This window comes from Rhinolophus sinicus, linkage group LG10 (genome assembly GCF_036562045.2).
Source record: "Rhinolophus sinicus isolate RSC01 linkage group LG10, ASM3656204v1, whole genome shotgun sequence".
NCBI lineage: Eukaryota > Metazoa > Chordata > Mammalia > Chiroptera > Rhinolophidae > Rhinolophus > Rhinolophus sinicus.
Genome location: NC_133759.1, coordinates 52,285,489 through 52,306,696, shown reverse-complemented (window position 1 = coordinate 52,306,696; position 21,208 = coordinate 52,285,489). Strand labels below are relative to the sequence as shown.

The 21,208-nt window shown below is 43.7% G+C and overlaps 1 protein-coding gene across 16 annotated transcripts in view; it reads right to left on the bottom strand.

Annotated features, from left to right (window-relative positions):
• PXK (PX domain containing serine/threonine kinase like) overlaps positions 1 to 21,208 on the bottom strand; it is a 67,733-nt gene that overhangs the window by 1,779 nt on the left and 44,746 nt on the right. Inside the window, exons 11-19 of one of the 16 annotated variants that reach the window (XR_012489719.1) lie at positions 20,891 to 21,008; positions 19,588 to 19,666; positions 16,916 to 16,964; positions 12,855 to 12,932; positions 12,256 to 12,342; positions 11,719 to 11,788; positions 8,959 to 9,021; positions 3,320 to 3,357; positions 767 to 799 (exon numbers count right to left, since the gene is read on the bottom strand). Coding sequence is in view for 14 of the 16 variants with exons in the window: in XM_074313186.1 (XP_074169287.1) it covers positions 763 to 799; positions 8,959 to 9,021; positions 11,719 to 11,788; positions 12,256 to 12,342; positions 12,855 to 12,932; positions 16,916 to 16,964; positions 19,588 to 19,666; positions 20,891 to 21,008 (581 nt within the window). In the remaining 2 variants the exon portion in view is untranslated. Of the gene's footprint in view, positions 1 to 762; positions 800 to 3,319; positions 3,358 to 8,958; positions 9,022 to 11,718; positions 11,789 to 12,255; positions 12,343 to 12,854; positions 12,933 to 16,915; positions 16,965 to 19,587; positions 19,667 to 20,890; positions 21,009 to 21,208 lie in introns of all 16 variants that reach the window. The other 15 variants (XR_012489720.1, XM_074313185.1, XM_019724140.2 and 12 more) reach the window with 15 other exon arrangements.

Sequence of the window (21,208 nt, the reverse complement as noted above, 5' to 3'; positions counted from 1 at the left end):
TGCTTTAATATAAAATGACAAACCACTCAGGATTCTTGGCAAGGAACCAGTGCCTGCTGGGTTACGGGTTCCCCAGGGACATCTGTCTCTACATCATTTCCTATTAGGCTGCATTAAAGAAATACAAAAAGCTAATAATTGTTGCAATGCAAAGCAAGGGGCAAGGACTTCCCCAGCAATGGTATTCTCAGGGAGGAGTCTTCCTCAAGTACCTTCTTTGCACTGGGGCCCAACCCAGGAACAGAATGGAACCGCACTAACCTTACATCTTTGCTGAAGCATAAGGAGAAATTGGAACGCCGAGCTCTACCCTAGTGGGCAAGAAGGGAACTGGACAGGTGTCTAAAACTTCCTTTGGCTTCCAAGCACACTTTTGGCACTTGAATTTGACAGTTTTGAATCAATGAATGAATTGTTCTCCCAGGACAAAAGAAACACTGACTACAGACGGAAGCCCTGCCTTAATGAACTTGCCTCTGCCACAGTTAGTTGCCCCATTTCCTGTGAACTTGCAGCTCTCTGTGACTCCACCCATCTGTTTCTAGCCTTGCCCTCTACCCCTTCCTAGGGCTACACAAGGGAGACATGCTGCTAGGTGGTTCCCCCACCCAAACTGCTACTGAGCTGTGGTGTTAAAAGGCAAACATACCAATCACCATTTGAGTTTATATGGATGAGTGAGTGGTTCAGGATCACCAAAAAAATACTTAGGTAAGTGCATGACAGGCAACGGTTAAAGTCTTGTGTTTCATAGAAAACCACTTACCTTCCTTCACATCTTTACCCAAACCTATGGCAGCTGAAATTAAAGAATCACACAGATACACACACTCATGCTCTGCATTCTTGGAATTCTCAACAATGATATGGTGATACAAATAAACATTCAATACAGACAAATGAACAAAATGTAATTTCCATTGGTTCTGTACAATAACAACTAATGAATGAAATTTGATTATGTTCTATGCAAAGGTGGATTGTGGGAAAATGTTCCTGGCTTTATGTTACAGGGTTACAAAGATAAAAACGCCTTTAAACCTGAAATGAGTGTTGAGGTGAGATCAGGGAGAGTGAATGTGTGATAGAAGCAGTCCTCTGAAAGAGGTTTCCAGATAGTGGCCAGTGAAACGCCAGGAGAAGGGGACATTGCCTCTGAGGGCTCTTGGAACTCAACTGCAGCACAGAAAGAGCCTGGAGCAGTGAACAAGTGCCAACACCACCCTCCTCCCATCCAATGACCAGAAAAGGGCGTCAGAATCTGTACTTGACATCCAGGGTTCAACATGTTCCAGCTTTGTGCTTTGCACCTGGCAGAAGAGTCACTGCGGGTTACAGATGAGAAGACAGGCTCTAGGCTACAACAGCACTTGTGTCCTAAAGGCATGGAACTGGCCATCCAGAGACTGCTACCCCTCCAGCCCAGGATGCTGGGAGGCTAGAAATGGGCCTCGAGGGCTGGACTTGGATATGGGCTGCCGTCTCAGCACAGGACAAAACTGTTTGGCTTTTACAAGGAACCAGCCCTTGACTTTGGCCTCATTACCAGGCGCTCAAAATTAAAAGGGTAAATTCACTACCACAGAGTTTGGGAGCTGGGGTGGTGTTCGGTACATGGATCTTCATTTTCCAAGGAAAGGCGGAGATTGTTACCACTTTCAGTGAATCTCTTTGAATATAAGTAGTATAATTAAATACACTGTCCAAAGTGCCACAGGGTAACCTGTGCCTGTAAAGCAGACGGGATGCTCAGGGCTGTGCAAAAGGAGGCTGCTTGTCCAGGGCTATAGACAAGGTCACCCTGACGTCCGCACAGAGGGCTGGACCAATCGCAAAGGGCCTGATGTCCCGTGAGGTCCACTTTTCCTCACTGGGCCTGCGACAACTAGGACAGATCTTGATGTGTATGATCAGGGCAAGGAAGCCAGAACTCAGCTTGCCAGCTCAGAGCACTCTGGGAGGGGACAGAAGGTAATCACTGGAGGAGAAAGAACAGAAACCCGGGGATTCACTGACTACACGCCCCATCAATTCTTTCTGCTTTTTCTTTCTGCCTTTTCTAAGGTCCACAAGCCTCCTTTAAAGGTTCACTGGGGGTTAAGCTACAACACCTTGGTAACAAGAGGGGCAGGGGAGAACTGTTAACAAGGGCCAAATTCAGAGTTGGCTATTTGGCCTGCGACAAACCTGAGAACAAGTACCTAAAGCCTGAGCCCCCCCATTCCTCAAATGTGAATGAGTTGCTCCCCGACAAGGGGCCTCCGACAGTCCTTATCCCCAGGCCCCAGACAAAACCGGACTCCACGGTAGGCTGAGCACTAACTGAACTCACACAGCTGGGAAGGATACTGGCCTGTAGTAAGCCAGGATGAGGGATGCTCCAACACAGCTCATCTACAATTATAAGCAGGTGGGTCCTCATCTCTCCAATCTCACTTTCTCTTAGATAAAACCCCCAAGAGACAACTCCCAAGAATCCCAAACCAAATGGGAACCTGGCAATCCAGCAGGGGCCCTAGAACAGACCACAGCCTGTAGCAACAAGAGCACAGGTTAGATCTAGAAACGCCTTGCCAGAAACATCCTCAGCTGCCTGGTGGAAAGGATGTCTGAGGGTCCCCGTCCTTGGGGTCAACTTAGCAGTGGGCAATCTACAGGTGTCTGCAGGTCTGAGTTCCTCTGTGATCCGCACATGGGGGTGTGGGGGGGGATGGGCCACGGGCCACCAGACCTGCCAGCTACCCTTAAGAGGGAATGGAGGGCAGTGACCCCAGGAGCAGGCGGCACCCAGCTCTTGGGAACTGCTTTTGCCTCAGACAGACAAGAAGGCTGCACTCATGTCCCAACTCAAGATTAAGGATGCTTCACAAAGAATTGGTTTTCCCTACTGCCAGTTATAAATGCCTGTAAGTTGTCTCTCCATAACGGAGAACTCAACTACCTAATGCCCTTTCCCCTTCATTGGAGTAACAAGGAACCAACATTTTTTGCAGCAACAGGACTTTGAGAGCCTCGTTCCCCAAGTTAAAACACACCCAAAATGCCATACAGCTGATCTGCAGGGTTTAGAGCTGTTATATTAAAACTGAAATCAGAGTGAAAATGAAGATTTTAAAGGTCATGATGATAATGAAATGAATGTAAATGAAGTCACTTGGGTACTTTTTAAAGATGCTGTATTTCATTTAAATGTTCAGATAAGGTAATCGTCTCAAATCTGCTTTCCCATTTGTTCATCACTTCAGTGATCTAGAGCACGAGGTCCCATTTCACATACAGAAACAGCATCTTTAAAGTTAGAGAATTCAGTATAGCTTACTTTACCGAAAATTCACGTTCAAAATGGTGCATGCTCTACTGAAAACAGCAGAGAGAGAGGGAGAGAGAAAGAGAGAGGGGACACAAGTCATTATTCCAATTTTAGTGTCATTTAAATAGTAAGAGGCAGTAAAATATTAGTCTGAATCACGCTGATTATTTATACTACCAAACTAGGAGACATTTAAGCACAAAATGCACTGGTTCGTACACACGAGTGACTGGTTTAGAACATGGCAAACCAATGAGTTGCTTTCCTCCTCAAGTTCTTTTTTTAAATTTCTTCTTCTGAGCCATGTAGGTGTTATTTTTATTTATTTACAAGCACAACACTCACTTCAGAAGACCCTGGAAGGTTTTACCTCCCCTGAAAAGTGGAATGGGTCCTGGGACTATACTTAGTTCTATTACTAAATAAGGACAGTTTATCAAGAGGGAAGAAAAACTAGAACTCATCACTTTTTTCCAAGCAAGTCTCCTACAGTCTAAAATGGAGACAGGTCTTTTCAAAGTTGGGAGGAGCAAGTGCAGAGGGCAGGTGGAAGGTGGAGCTCCCGGGCAGGGGTGGTGTGGGCCCCCTCCCCGAGGGCTGCTGGGGTCTAGAGGCTGAATTGGGCAGTGAGCTGCATGACTAGTCTACTTAAGGCTATAAAACCATTAAAAGCAGGGCAAACATTTCTCCTGTCTTCTTTTTAACTGACTAGATTCCAGGTGAAATGTGAAGGATAACACTTTCCCTGTCAGTGAACCTCCTCCCCCCCCCCCCCCCCCAGTTCCTAATGCACCAACCTGTCCCACTGCCAGAGAAAATTCCCTTCCTCTGGGGAGGGGCCGGGAAATGAGGCCAATGTTGGGCAGGTCAGGCTGACCACTCACATGGTGCAGCTTTGTGGGGGTGCCGGGGACGCTGGCTTTCCTGCCCCGCCCCGCCCATGCCAGCTGAGGGCTGGCGGAGGAGCTTACACCTGCTGGGACGTGGGTGGGGCGGGAGCTCAGTGAGAGGACGACGGGAGAGCAGGGATGACATACGGTTCAGAGAAACACGGCAGGGCAGACCCGTTCATCCCAAAGAAGGCAACTGCTTTGTGTATGTGCAGGTTTGGATAAAAATTCTTATGGCCAGAGACATTGATTTTGAACCTAAAATGGGCTTCAGATTTTGATTTGGCTACACCAATTCTGGAAACACCAGCATCCTAAATAACTTCCTCTCTTTTTTGGTGCCTTATTTATTAGCTCACCTTCTTGTTAGTCAAGTTCTCAGTCCCTCTGGGCCCATAGGCTGTTCTCCCTCCTCCAGCTCCTGTCCAGATATGAAACCTCCCTCTCTCTCGTCACTCGTACAGACTGGGTTTTCTACAAACTGCCAGCTCTCTTCAAAATGACTGCTTAAAACCAGAAACTGCAAACAGGAGGAAGGGCTAAGATTCTCTTGCAGAGTATTCATAGTTTGTATTGTACTTTAGTACTTTACTGCTTATAAAGCCTGGTCATGTGTATTATCTACCTAATACAGACCAGAAAATCTTTTAAAGGACAGCTTTAAGACTGGAAATTACTTTTCCAAGGTCACAGCTGAAAAGTGGAGGAGCTATAACCCAAGCTGGGGTTTCTGACTCTTTTTTCAGGGTACTTTACACACCAGCCATGCAATGTTTAACAGCACAGGTCGTGCAGTGCACCGGAGAGAGCAGACACTCAATACATTTTGGTGGGGTAAAAGCAAAGACAGAGCCAACTTGAATCCTGCTCTAGCATCCCCGACTTGTGTGACCTTGGTCAAAGTCTTTTAATCCCACTAGAGCCTCAGTTTCTTTGTCTGTAAAATGGAGCTCTAGAATCCACCCTCCTTGGATGGGAAAGTGTTAATGAGGATTAAATAAAACGACTATAAATCACTTAGAACAGTGCCTAGCACAAATAAGTGCTCAAACTATGTTAAATATGATTATTAAAAACAACAAGAATCTAGGACCTCCCCCTTACTTAGCTTTCTGAAAATACTGCGAACCTGTTTAAAAAAAATAAAAACAACACAATAGCAAGGCAGCAGGCCTGCCTGCTTCCAAAGGGAAGGTGGAAGGGAATATTTCTGTGTGTGTAAAATGGGACCTTCTAAACCACTCAGCTCTATGAATTCAGAGTGTAAACAGTAGTTGGTGACATTTACCATGAACTAAGTCAGGATAAAGAATTTTAAAATTCCTTGAAAGAGTGACCTTCTAGTGGCAGGAAACATAACCTTTAGCAGAAAGCAAAGTGCTAGTAATGTTCTCAGTGAGGAAAAAAAATGAAAGTTTGAGAATCCCATCCCACCTGAGGGAACTGCCAACAGACTTAGGGAAATGATATTTCTCCCATCAATTTGCTAAGACCTCAAGAAGAGGCCCCAGGGCAGGAAAGGCCCAACCCTTACACAAATGCTGGAAAGGGCTCAAGAGAGTAAGATCCCTTTGCTTAGAAACATCTACCACTTCTGCCCCATCCTAAAAGTAACCAGGCTTAATACCACGCTCAGCTACCATGAATGTGCTTAAAATGGACTATTTCAGGAAGAAAGGCACTGCTGCCAAAATGAACTTGTCTAAGTTTAAGTTGATCTACTGCTGAACAAACTGCCAAAGGCAGCATGCACAGTAAATTTACGGTATGCTTAACTAGAAGGCACTGTGAGACGGTCTCCTCTAACTTCCACCCTTTTGTCTTTTACAGAAGAAGTAACTAAAACCCAGACACGGAGTGACTCATTCAAGGTCTCCCAGTAACTAACAGAGTATCGGGTGCAGGCACTGTTCTAACCTCGTACTCACTGGATCCTCTTTAATAACATGACTGGGCAGGCACATTTATTATCCTCACTTACAAATAGGAAACCTGAAACACGGAGGTGAAGTGTCCTGTCCAAAGCCCCAGAACTAGCAAGTGGTGGCCCTCAAGTTTAGGTTCCCTGGCCCAAGGTGTAGTTCCAAGAGCTCCCAATTGAGCTGTTTGAGATGCCACCTTTAGCAAGAACTCTTTTTTAATACAAGTGCTTGAAAGTGAAGAATTTTCTTCATTTCTTGAGAAAACTGCATTTCATCATAAAGTGGAAGACACTCTCTTTGATTTAGGTCCCAAATAGACCAGAAACTTGGCCTAGAAGACATAAATTGGACTAAATGTGATTCCATCAACAAAATGAGCAGCGTGCACAGGCAGCGAGAAAGATGAGCCCATGAGATGGCCTCGTGTCCTGGAACAAAGGACCAGTCTAAGCAGGGTCTGACAAGCCAGAAGTTGCCACCCCTCGGTTGTGAGTCTGCCCTCACTCAGCAAACGGCTTGAAGGCAGAGCAAGCCCCAGCAAATCCACCCACAGGATTTACTGAGCATCTCCCACAGGTCAGTAGCATGAGGGCGACCACCTATTTGTAGCTCCCTGATGCCTGTACAGAAGCTTGAGATGTTGCTTGCTGGTGGACTCGTTTTTAAGGGGGATTCACTATTTAAGAAGGGGACTATTGGGAGAAAAAATCCCCATGGTCAGACCCCGAGGAAAGCATTGGCGTGAATTGTGTCTATCACTTTGGCGCTGCCGAGAGGTGCTGGAAATGTGACTTCACGCCAGCTGGGGCCGTGTGTGTCTCTTCATCTCTGTAACCCAGTGCCACACACAGTGCCTGGCACACCACAGGCTCTCAATTAATGCACCTTTAATCACTGAATGAATAAATTCATTGTGGGTGCTCCATTTTAGGGCCTCAAATGCTAGGCTGACAGGCCAATGCTATTTATTATAGTTATCATTTTTATGAGCTGTACTACGACAAATGCCCAGCAGAGGTCAGAGTACAGTCTTTGGGTCTGAGTTGATAATTTCATCAACAACAAAAAAGGCCAGAAAGGAAAGAAGGAGCCAATACTTGCTAGGAACCCCTTGACTCTGCTAGGTATTGTGCTTGGGGCCTCACATATGTTTTCCCTCCAAATGCTTATGGCTCCCACTCAAGATAGATGTTATCAAATTCACAGTAATACCCTCCAACCACTCCTACTCACCTCAAAGTTTTTCCAACATTGACTCTGTGATTCCTCTTTTTCTTCTCCTCTCATTCTAAAAGTTATCTCATTTCATGCAAACCTGCTAGTGCATGAGATAGCTCCCATTCAAATCACAGGTAAATTAGAGGATTCACAAAATATATATATATGTAAAATTCCCCAAGGCATTTAAAAATGAAAATTGGCAGTTAACCTCCCAGGATCACATCTAACGCACAGTGGTGAGGTACTCTGTACTCCGAAAGAGACATCTCATTTGTTAAAGGAGGGTTATGGAGTCTCACTATTAATTCTTTCTAATTTCCTTCATGTGTCTGAGTGGTGTGAAATTAGTATTCTATCTATTAGAAAATGGCTCAACATGATCTGGGCAGTGGATCTCCAGAAATTTTGGATCAGCCTATACAAGTCACCTCTACAAAAGACAGAACTCTATCTTCTGTCTTGATCAATATTTGGGGGCTTTCTTGTAAAATGTGTGGACAAAGTCAGACAGGGAAAGAATATCATCGCCATGAGCCAGGTACTCCGCCCCCTGCACACGTGCAGCGAGCCGCAGTAACCACGCTCAGCCCGCAAGGAAGTCACCGCCAGGCAGAAGTAAACTGCTCAAGCCAGTCCACTTCCCTTGGCCTGTCATTTTGTAAGGAAGGTCAGTTAGAAGCGTTTGAGACCAGTCAGATAATGATGCACTTGGTCGCTTCTGGTGCCGCCTGTGGTTATTATCAACCCCAGCTAATGACTCTCCCTTCAGATAGTTGCAGCAACTCTTCCAAGCACAGCTGACAAGCTCTAAGTGACAGAGTCAGCTCCTCTGACATCTATAACATCTGGTTCATTTAAGAAGTGAAAGGAGATACTGGTACCCCAGTGTGTTTTTAGTGGGGCTTACAAAATGGTTAGGAGAAACTAGTTAGAAAAGGACAGAAGGAAAGATAGCATTACAAATCACTCCACAGAATTAGACGTTAGTTTTATAAGTATTCCCTGAGATAAATTCTTCCTACATTTTTCAAACAAAACTCCTAGTATCTGATTTGATTCACAGAGGTGAAACAAAGGCTAGCCACAGAGAAATATTCAGATGCTTAAATGCACTGCAGAGCAGAACAGGGCACAGAGAGTTATCAGGAAATCAGAAACTCGGTGGTTATTCACTCCTACACCTAGGCATTTCACCAGTTTTGCTCTGTCACAAAACCAACATTATGGCTGGGTTCCCTGGGGAGAGAGCTCTGGCAGGAGAGGGCCCCTGGGCAGCAGTGCCACTGTTTTATTCAGCTGAGCACGTACCAAGACAAGCTCTGATCTGAGGAGTCCTGCATGAGGCTTTTCAGCAGAGAGAGCAAGCTGGAGGTAGAGGGTGGTTAGCGGCCCTGAAACCAACTATTCCACTCCCCATGAAACCCAAGTTTGTAAATCTAGACCCTCAGCCCTCCCAATGACACTGCTAATTTGCACTGCCACTGGTTCTCTGGAGAAGGCCGCACTATCTAACACCTGAAACACTTGGGCCAAGATGAGAAGAAAAAGAGCCTCGCCCCTTTCCCTGTTGGTGGACAGCAAGAGCGAGGCAAGCTACCTTTCCTCCATCACTGACCTGCTGTAGAGGGTGGAGTCGGCGATGACGGAGATGTGAGAGGTGAGCTGGCCCCAGATCCTGCTAAAAGAACACACAGAAACACACTTGGGGACCAAAGAAAGACATTTGGAATTGGGCGCTAGCTGAGCCCCACCACTGTCTGAGAATCTGCACTTGGCTTAGTGTGTGGGCCTTGTGGTGAAGGTGAGGAGGAACAGAGAATTCAGAGACCGGCCGATGACCAAGCTTCCGCTCCAGGACAGGGTATGCTGCCTGCCTTCCCCAGGCTGCTCCCCGCAGCGTGCCTTATTTGAAACCCACTCTGAGAAATCAACAGCTTACCCACTTGGCTTTAGTATTCTTCCTGACCCAACCCGTCCCTGAGTAATGAATGACAAATGAAAGTGCCACAGAGATACAGAGCAGTCCAGTGGGGGCTTCTCTGAAGGAGGTGAGAGTTCCCCATAGCAGCTACACAGCAATGCTCTCTGTAGAAGTTCCATTTTATCAACAGGTACAATTAGATAGGGTCAGCCTATTCTGTTTGTGGGTTTTCCAGACCTTCTTACCTAAAATTCAGTAACTACCCTAATTCACATTAAAACAATATACATATTCCCATATGTCACATGCTTTTTCTGGACCTAGTCACCTTGTTATATTTCAAATATTCCCAAGTTCTCAGCATCTCCCAGTGCTCAGAAATCCTCAAAATACATCCTGCTGGCCTGATATGGAAGTAACCCAATGAGCAGATAGGGGTTCCTACATAAGCCCGTCCTCCCTGTGGAGGTCCTATCAAGGGGTTCACTAACGACAACTCCAAGGGGTCTGTGATCATGCCCACGAGAAACTACTAGTTATTGCTCTGGGGAAGCCTCCAACCATCACTTCACCTACAGCACATGCTGGGCATGGCATGGACACTGGGGACGAGGAGAAATGTCCTAACTGAACCACACCATCCTGCACCTGAATATTTTTCCACTATTTGCAATATTCTCTCACCTCCCTAGAAAATGTAAGAGATGTTTTACTGGTAAAGGAGGTAAAACTCAGCCCTTCCTGTTTTCATACCGCTTTGTAGTGCTAACATAGATTTTAACGGGGAGAAGACTGTACTCGTGATTCCAGTGGGATCTAGGGATGACTTGTACATGTCCATCGACTGCTCCTTCACTTTCCTAACCCCCTGAGGGCCCGCAGTATCTTGGGAGTCCTGGGGATCCCATCTGGCTGCATCTGGCATAGAGCCTTGCACAAAGGCATGCAGTTGCTGCAGGAAGGTGGAAAACACAGAGTCGGGCTTTCTCTTTGCTTTATAAAGAATGAGCTGCTGGACAGAATGACAGTCAGACATGAGTCTCAGCCTAATGACGACAATGATGGGCCCATGTCCAGCCCATCAACCATGGGGAAAACAGACTTCCAAGTCTGAAATTAGCTGCTGGCCACAACACTCTCTAGCCCCTCTCCTCTCCCAGCAGCCAGAACTGAGGAGCTGCCTTGGTCCTCACTGGGACCTCCAGGGCCTGGGGCCTTCCCTCCTACTCTTCCCTTCTAGCTCCCCCTGAGCCCTTCTCTGGCCTGGACTCTGCAGACCATAGTGTCAGCATGATTCTCACCCTCTTTCTGGAGTCTACCATCTTCTCCCATCCCAACTCCTCCAATTTTCAGCTCCATCCACATCACCTGCATTCTCTGCTGTGGCTCGTCCAGCCTTTGGGTCTCGTGTGCTAGTCACTGTTCTCCTCAAGCCCTCAGCAGAATCTTCCTCCCTGACTTCACTGAGAAGACTGGAGAAGGCACGAACTGTGAACATCCTCAATTTCCTCCCTTCCTTCTGCTTTTAAATGCTTCTACCTCTTCACCTGCCCCTCGGGGCTCCTGCCTCCAAGAAGAGATGGACTGGCTTCCTCCGTGGCTGAGACTGACAGCTGGGCCTTGATGCTGAGCCCTTGGCCTTCTAGCCCCTTCACCCCATCACTCTCTCTTGTGCATCTTTGGCTTCTCCCTCTCTGCTAGGTCCTTCTCCTGCCTAAAAGTATATGGCTATTCCTCAACCTAAAAAACCTCCCCTTCCCGTGGCCTTCCAGGGCTAAGCCAAAGCTGCCTGACTTAGAATGAAACCTCCCCTCCTCTGTGTGGAACTCTACTTCACAGATTCACAAGGTAGAAGAAATGGGAGGCCCCAAGGGTTCACTCAATCTAGCCCTGATTTCCAAAGATGGGGACGTTAAGGCCCAAAGCCAGCAGGGCTGGGTGAGGGACAGTCAGGAGTGGCAGCGATGACTGCCAGCTCAGGACCATGCTCTCTGTATCATCTCGGGTCTTCTGGAATGGTGCTTTTTGCCATCCCCACAAACTACTGAGTTTTTTCTTAACACAGGAGGGCACATTCTCCTATCACATGGTGACTGCAGCAGAGGACAAGATTTAGGGGCACTTCTGTTTGTGCAGGCTCCATTAAGAAACAGGAGGCCTTGCATTTTAAGTTGTGTTGGTTTTTCTTCCATGGATAATGCTCGTCTTCTGTTGATCAAGTCTTGCCATCAGTGAGGAGGCTGAGTTACCTTATAACCTCTGAGCTCCCTTCCAGCACTTGAATCCTGTGAGCCAATGAATACTGCCGTAATCCTTCATTAGGGACTGAATTCTTTGGTTTTCTACATTCATTACCATTCTCTGGCCAACAGAACCCAAGACCTCTTGACCAAATACAGACTCCTGGTCCCAATCTTTGGGTGCTGCGCTCCACTACAATCTACAACCAGTTACCTGAATTATTGGAGTTGTTATATTTTGCTGAATGTTCTTCACTATTTTCAACAGCAGATCGCTTTGACTTCTTTAAAAATAAAAAGAGACGGGGAAAAGCAAAGAATAAACATATTGAAGCTGAGAGTCAGAATAAAAATATTTTTTAGGCACACAGTTAAACTACCTATATACGAGATCATACTTGGCCTCATAATTTAATGGAGTGAAAAAGTCGTAAGTCAAAACCAAAGGGGAAAATAAAACCAAGAATTCTGACTATTGTCTGAGGCCAATCACGCCCCCCACCCCCCAGATACATTAGGACATAATCAGCCCAGCAAAGCCAGGAAACTATATGGTCCATTTCTCTGCTAATATCATGTGGCTCTTTTTTAAAAGCTGCAAACCAGTCATCTGGAAATAGTTTTAGCTTTCAAGGAGATACAGCACAAAATCTGTTATTAACTAAATGTGCACCATTAACCTAGAACCTTCTTCACATGTAACCTAGAACTTTCTTCACACAGAGAGAATTCAGAGAGGCACCAAGCTTACCTTTCGAGCTAAAATCTTTCTCTTTTTTCTTTCTTCTTCAGATCCATGGTGAGACTGAGCTCTTGTCAGTCTTCGGTGCTGGTGAATCTATAAGAGACCACCATTCACCACAAATGGAAGGGTATACTACACTGAGGAAAATCTTTTAACACGTTTTGCCAAATCAAATTATTTGGATGAAAAATCTTTTCCTGCTCAGCCAGTCGGCCTCCAATCTCAGGTCTGGATGTTTGGGAGAAGAGTATGCCAGAAGGTGAAGATCTTTCTCACTTCCCCTAATTCCTTCCTGCCTCTCTTTTACAGAAGATGAGAATGGTCCCCACACCTTTAGAACACAGACCATGTATGACCACCCCAATTATAAAGGATGACTGCCCTTTATGGGCGTGTTTGTTTCCTCCACAGGCTGAGCTCCTTGAGCACAGAGCTGTGAAGTATTCATCTGTCTCACAGAATTGAGGCTGGAGTCTGGTTCAGAGTACATATGCAAGAAATGTTTATGCAATGAACAATAAGTTAAAGTAAATCACGGTGAATTCCACAGCAGGGGATGGGGCACTAAAAGATCAAAGGGCAATGAAGAACAATTCGCAATTTACCTGTTTCTGTTCTTCAATTAGTCTCTTTTCTATACATTCTTTGGCAATTCTCAATGCCTCTTTTAACTTTGTGGGGATCTGAAAGAAGAGAAAGTACATGCTCTACTGAGTAAAATAGCCAGAGATTCTCCCAAATCCTGGTTGTGATGAAGAAGCAGTTGGTTATCAAGAAGGAGGACATCTGGAATGAAATCAGTTATAAGCTATCTACTTGAATCCTATCCTGGCCACTTTTGGTATCCCCAACACACTGACTTCATTAGAATTTTTAAAATTAAATTTATTAGGGTGACAATGGTTAATAAAATAGCTCATTAGCATTTTTATCAATGAATATTTAAAATGAACATATAAATAAACACGATGCTTCAAGTGTGAATTCCCAAGAGATTGTGAAGTACCAATACAATCTTGAAAAGGAAGATTGTAACAATTGTCACCCCAACAAACTTTAATTTAAAAAAATAAAAAGAAAAGGAAGATTGAAATTGGAGGCCTTACTTCCCGATTTCAAACTATAGTACAAAGCTACAGTAATCAAAATAGTGTGATACTGGTATAAAGAAAGACACATAGACAAATGGAACAGAACAGAGAGCCTAGAAATAAACCCTCATGTATATGATCAAATAATCTTTGACAAGGGTGCCAAAAGCACATAGTAGGAAAAGGACAGTTTCTTCAATAAATGGTGCTAGGTAAATGGGATATCTACATGGAAAAGAATGAAGCTGAACCCCTACGTCATACCATATACAAAAATTAACTCAAAATTGGATTGAAGCACTTCCTGTCAAGATGGCAGAGTAGGTAAACACTGTGCTCACCTCCTCCCACAACCACATCAAAATTACAACTAAACTATAGAACAACCATCAGTGAGAATTACCTGAAGTCTAGCTGAACAAAAGTCCTATTACTAAGGGTATACAGAGGAAGCCATGTCAAGACTGCAAAAAAAAAAAACACAAAAATATCCTAGAAATAAACAATTTAAATAATCATAATAATCATCAGTAGGAACAAGGAACTGGAAAAAAAATTGGATTGAAGACCTAAACCTATAAAACTAGAAGAAAGCATAAGGGAAAAGGTTCATGATACTGGATTTGGCAATGATTTCTTGGATAGGACATAAAAGCATAGGCAACAAAAGCTAAAATAGACAAATGGGATCACATCAAACTTAAAACTTCTGCACATTAAAGGAAACAATCAACAGAGTGAAAAGGCAACCTATGGAATGGGAGAAAATAACTGGAAATCATATATCTAACAAGGGATTAATATCCGGAATATATAAAGAACTCCTACAACTCAACAAGAAAACATTAATTGAATTTAAAAAATGGACTTGTCACAAAAAATCGATTATACCACAATAAAGTTGAAAACAAAATAAAACAAAGGACAGAAAATCAAAGAGAAAAAATGGGCAAAGGACCTGAATAGACATTTCTCCAAAGAAGCATTTCTCCAAATGGCCAAAAAAATATATGAAAATATGACCAAACATCTCTAATCATTAGAAAAATGCAAATCAAAACCACAATGAGGTATCATCTCATACACATTAGAATGGTCATCATTGAAAAACCAGAAAATAACAAGTGTTGGCAAGGATATGGAAAAATTGGAACCCTGGTACACTAAGGTGGGAATATAAAATGATGCAGCTGCTAATGAAATTATTATAGAAGTTCCTCAAATCATCTAAAAATAGAATTACCATATGATGCAGCAATCCCACTTCTGGGTATATATCCAAAAGTATTGAAAGAAGGATCTAAGCACGCCCCATGTTCATTGCAGCAGTATTCACAATAGCCAAGAGGTGGAAAAAGCCAAATAAATGTCCATCAACAGATAAGTGGATAAACAAAATGTGGTATATACACACAATGGAATATTATTCAGCCTGTCACACGCTATAACATGGATAAAACTTGTTGAGGACATTACACTGAGTAAAATAAGCCAATTACAAAAGGACAAATACTATACGATTCTACTTATATGAGATATCTAGAGTAGTCAAAATCATGGAAGCAGAGAGTGGGGAAATGGGGAGTTGTGTTCGATGAGACTAGAGGTTCAGTCTGCAAGATGAAAAAGTTCTAGAGCTCTGTTACACAACAGTGTGAATATACTTAACATATATATAAAGCTTATTGGAACAAGCACACAAATTCAAATAATTATAACATTTTATAACTTCAGAAGGATTTTCTCTGTGAAAGATATACTTTCTGAATTTCACAAGATTAACCTTTTTCTTGCTGAAAGATACTCATAATAGCCTGGTGTGCTTTTGAGCCTGTCATTTCTTAATTTATCAGTTGTTTAAACCAAGAGGAGAAGAGTTCAGGCCTGGAAAACAGATACACAGATCATGGTGAACTTTTTGTCTGTATTATTTTTTAAAAAATATAAACTTAATAAAAGTTTTGAGTAGGTAATACAGTCATATAGGTTCAAAATTCAAAAGGTATAAAAGGATACACAATAAAGTCTCCCATCTAGTTCCAAATGGAGGCAACCAATGTCACCAGTTTCTTGTGTATCTTTCCAGAAAGAAAATGCCATGTACAAGAAATTAATGTTGGCTTTTAAAATCATATTGTCTCTGCTGCATAGACTCTTGGCTTATGGGAAGAGCAAGGTCTGATAATAATCCTTGGGCTGGACTATCAGGGTTGGTAGAGTATATTTATTGACAAGGCTGAATACATTTCCTAAGGAGTTTCAGTACAGAAGAGATGAATTTAAATGTTTTTCTTTCCTACTTCAGATCCAAAGAAGCTATTACTGTCAGAACCCCTCTAACTGGCAAAAAAGGACAAAGGAAAACATGTCTGTCACCTATACAACTATGTTTTCCCGAAAATAAGACCTAGCCAGACCATCAGCTCTAATGCGTCTTTTGGAGCAAAAATATAAAACCCGGTCTTATTTGAATATAAAACTAGGTATGATATGATATATGATATATGATATGATTATGATGTGATATGGTATATGATATGATATGATACCTGGTCTTATTTTAATATAAGACCCGGTCATATATAACATAAGACTAGGTCTTATACTAATTTTTGCTCCAAAATATGCATTAGAGCTGATAGTCTGGCTAGGTCTTATTTTTGGGGAAACACAGAATCTTCTGACCCCACCCTGTTTTTGTTTTTCCTAAATATAATTTTATCGTAAGAATAGTACATATTCTTTGGGACTGTAAAGAGGAGAAAGAGAACTACCTTCATTCTCCTGCTCAAAACAACACTAACTGTGAGTACGGAGGACGGCCAGGCCCTAAACCAGGCATTCACTTAGACTATCTCAGTTGTCCAATGACAATAAACAGGTTAAACAGGTATTACCAAACCCACACTCTTAGTAAATGCCGACCCAAAGATTAGGCACCTGCCCATAGATTGGTGGCTCTCAAATGGGGGTCATTTTGCCCCCTCCCCGTAGGGGACATTTGGCAATGTCTGCAGACATTTTTGATTGTCACGATGCACTACTCACATCAGTGGGTAAAGGCCAAGAATGCTGCTTATCATCTTACAATGCACAGAAGAGCCCCCACAACAACTGTCAAATGCTGTGGCTAAGAAACCCTGCCTTAGTTAAATGGCTGGTACTGAAAAAACAGAGTAAGGCATCAAACTAGAGTTTTGGGGTGCCAAAGCCCTTGCTCTTTCCATGACACCACACAACACTGCTGCTTCCCAGGATACTTCCTTCCAGCCTTTCTTCTAGATACAGGTGTTTTTTATACCCTGTATTTCACATCCTGCTTTTTTGCTTCTTGGTCCAATAATCATTTTCCATGCTACTGCAATGTTTTTATAAATTTTGCTTTTATTAGATGAAAATATTTTATCAACTAGATGTACTATGAATTATTACACTACTCCCTAATTGTAGGACATTTAGATTTTTCTCAAATTTTCCTTATTACAAATCCTGGACCTTGTTTTTTTGACTGAAAAAGTGCTAACTTTCAAAGTCAACTTACGTCACAAACCAAAAAATGATATGATTTGGTTTACCTTAAACTGTGGCTTTTCAGAAGTGGTTAGTAAAACATCACTGAATAATCTGTAAAGAAAAGAAAAAATAAATCATTCTTAAAACAGGTGCACTCTCAGAACAGAATCAAAGCAGAATGAGACATCTTTAGCCCATGAAGTCCCCACCATATCCACCAGGCCTGGCCCAATCCATCATTTCATGTTTATCAACACACTCAAAAACGTTTACAAGCCACCAACCCAGTATGATGTTGGGGGAAACCCCCACTCCAGTTACTGGGTCAGCTGAGTACTGGAGGTTATTTCCCTACTGCAGGGCAAAAGTCCTCTCATGCTATGCAGTAAATTAATTCATACTTTAAAAATAATCATTTTTACAAACTATTATTTATTATATTATATTACCATTTACTTATACTGCAAATAATATATGTAATAGATATTTGTAAATAGAATAACTGGTTTTCCTGGGTTTTTTTGTCCCAGAGAAAGATGAAATTTGTTCTAGAGGTCAATAAAATTAAAATGTACAAGTAAGTAGAAAGGAATTGTTCTCACTGGAATCTAATGAGAAACTTTTCTTCTAAGAAAAGTCGTGTTTCTCATCTTCTCTTAAAAAGCAATAGCAGCTTTTAGATATGTCAATTCTCTCTTCCAAACTATGTAATTAAAAACAATAGCATGAGGGGCAGCTGATTAGCTCAGTGGTTAGAGCATGGCACTACTAACACCAAGGTTGCCGGTTCAATCCCTGCATGGGCCACTTTGAGCTGTGCCCTCCTTAAAAAACAACACAAAAAAAACCTGGGGTGGCCAGTTGACTCAGTTGATCAGAGCGCAGTGCTCATAACACCCAGGTTGCAGGTTCGATTCCCACATGGGCCAGTGCATTGCGCCCTCCACAACTAGATTGAAAACAACTTGACTTGGCACTGATGGGTCCTGGAAGAACACACTGCTCCCCAATGTTGCCCAATTAAAAACAAACAAACAAAAAAAAAAAACAATAGTATGAAGAATCCTGAACTATTTTGGCTAAAATAGATCAGAGAGTTTAAATGGTTGTTTGGGCAGTGCCCAAAAGGCTCTAAGTGAGTCTTTCCTTAAACTGTCCTCATTTTTAAAAATCAGGAACTACATCACAAGGAGAAGTGACAGGGTTAACCTCTCCCCACAGAATTCCCTGGGCAGCTCTGGAGGTGGAGACATAATTGTCTCCTTCAAGGCCTCGGGTTTACTTCCTGACAACACATTTTAACTGAACACAGTTCACGCTTCTCCAGGTGCTCTTCTCAAGGCTGAAGCCTATGAGGTAGAAAGATTTAAATGAAGAAAGAATATTTGGATCTACTTGAGGACTGGACTACTGGGAGAAAAACATAAGAGCTTTGGAGTAGAAGGAGTAAATACAAACCCAAGTAAATCAACGTTCCCTAACTACAAATGCATTCAGTTCTAAAAGTTTGTGTGAAAATTAATTTGTTTCCCTAACTGGATTGATTTTCTCATGTTCGCATTGTTATTGACAGTGGCTGGTTCGGAAAGGGATGCACCAGTGTCAGTTACACATTAGAACATCACATCCGCGGGGCAGGGGCTTGGGTTTCTCTGTTCATCACGGCCTCCCCAGGGCCCAGGATGGCACCTGAGCTACACAGACCCTCTATAAGAAACCTGAAGTTATGGCTACCTCCTTTGGACTCCAGCTGCATATGCACTTCAAGCTGTCCCCGGCCTGTTTCCCCATATTACTGTTTCCTCAGTGCATCTGTTTACAGCAAGCTGGTACAGACCAAGCACTGGGTACACTGCATGGCACGTGATGCTCATAAAATATAAGCTGAATCAATATTAATCATAACTAACATTTAATAAGCACTTATTAAGTACCAGGTACTGTACTAGGAATCATCTCATCAGATCCTCCCAGCAACTCTCTGAGGCCTATTACTATCCCCATTTTCCGATGAGGAAACTCAGCTTCCAGAGGTGAGGAAACTTGCCCAGTCACCCAGGCAGAAGTGGTGAAGCTGGATCCACCCCCAGGCCTTTCTAACTTCAGACACACCCTTTTGAACCACCCTGCTGCTTCTCCATAAAAGGACAGAAAATGTACTAAAGGAAATTTCCACCACTTCATTACCTATTCATAACCTTGGCGATGCCAGAATGTCTTCTGAGCTCTCAGCTTCTAGCACACTGCCTGGTACATTTCAGATGTTTAATAAATGTTACCCAGTGAGTAAATGAATAAACAAGTACAGGAGGCCAGAAATACATTGCCTCCCTCCTGGAGAGCGGACCCTCCAAGGCCAGCGCCTTGTGAACTGGCCACAGCTGTGGCCCAACTGGTGCCCGGAAACAGTGTCATACAGGACAGCTGCTCCAGCAGACCTCCTTCGGGATGTCCTCAGGGGGGCTGCCCCACGTATACATACACAGTGCTGACGTCGACAGGGAGAGACACACGTGAAAAGGAGACTGAGGTGACAGGAGAGCAATCAGACTAAGGTGGCAGAAAGGTCACAGGAAAGGTCATGACATCGTGCTGCAAACGACCTTCAGCAAACAGGTTCACTTGGACTCTGCAAGGACTGCAGCTGAGTCTTTACTCCGGTCCCAGGCGGCTGGGTTAGTAGTCGCTGTTCAACAGTTATGAAGATTACAACGAAGGCATATGATTGACTTACGGCATCTGTAAGAGCTGGGAGACGGTGGGCATGCCATTTTTACAGGCTTCACAAGACAGCGTAGACTCCAACACGGCCACTTGAAATGAACAGATACACATTTTAGTTCCACAGAACACGCTGGCAAATCCACTTGGTGATGAAAAGCTTGACACTGCTTTGCAACAACTGTCTGCAGGCTGATCAGGACAGTGTCAAAATTCTTCACGCAGACAGATGGCATACACGGGGAGGGGAATGCTGGCAACACCAATGGTACCGACGACTGAAACTAAATGGTTTAGGAACCACATGCTGACAGAAAGCTAAATATATGTCAAAGATAATTATAGGACGGATTTAAGATATCATTCATGAAAGTGTTTTGCTCTCTTAAAAGAAGTAAATACTAAACAGAAGTAAAATTCTGAACTCGAAAAACATTTTGCTGCTTGCCTGCTTTTAATCAAAACCAGCACGCAAAATGCCAATTGTTGATACCTCGTCATCCAACACCTTGGATGATATAAACAAAAGCAGCCAGATTTTCCTACTCACAGGTCACTGTTCAGTTTCAGCTGTTCAAACTCAACACAAAGCAGTCTCGGGGCCTGTTCTCTTGAACCATCTCAATTAACACTCTAGCTCTTGGGGGAGGGTTAACTTGCATACCTCAACAGCACAGTGGTCCACGAGCTAGCCTGCCCTCCCCTCTCTGCGCTCTAGCCCTGAATTCTGAGCTGGCTGTGGAGGGGACAAAAGGGTCCCTGGATGAGCCTTCATCAGTTGCTTATGGTGCCTCCCACCTGTTCTCAGCCCATGAGGTAATGTGGGAAGAGCTTAGGTCCACTTTGCTGGGGGTCTGCATCCCTGTCTGCCTCGCCCAGCTCTGGACCTGCTGGGCTCCTACCTCCCAGGTATCCGGCCAATGGCTCTCTTGTTCCTGCAGGTCCCACTCCAGCCTTGGTCTGACACCTGCTTGAGTCCTCAAGACTGGCTTCAAATTGCCTGATCCTGGCTTCTGTTTCTGTATCAGACTCAGTCTGGCCATACTTCTCTTTACATTCTCCGGCTTCCCCAAATCTAATGCACGTTACAAAAAGCCCCCATTTCAGATAGCCTGACAAATGGACAAGACATCTGAATTTTCAATGAAGCACATTTAAGTAAATTAGTCAGATCTGGTTTACTTTTAAATTGGATAGAATTTCTGGCTGTGTGGAGCAAAACAAATTCCTCTGGGACTTTCCTGGACTCTAGAAAGGGGGTGAGTAGCTCTGTAGACTCCCAGGGCCCAGAAGACACCCTCAAACCGCATACTGACCCACAGTCATAGACGGTTCAGGAGGGAAGGTGTCTACAGGCACCGAGTCTGGAGGCCGTCCGTAAGTCATTTCATATAATAAGTGGCCAAAGCAGTGGACATCCACACTTTCCAATGTCTGTGGAAGAAAACAGAGCAGTGGTATGGCTTTGTGAATTCCAGAACCCCTACCCCAGGCTTCCACTGAAAAAAATGGCCCGGACAACCCCACTCATGACAGATAGTGAAAACGGCAACTCCAAAGCGTTTTGTCCAAGCTCACAAGGCATTGCTCTGACCAAAAGTCTTGGTCCCGCCCTCACGGTTATCCAATCAGTG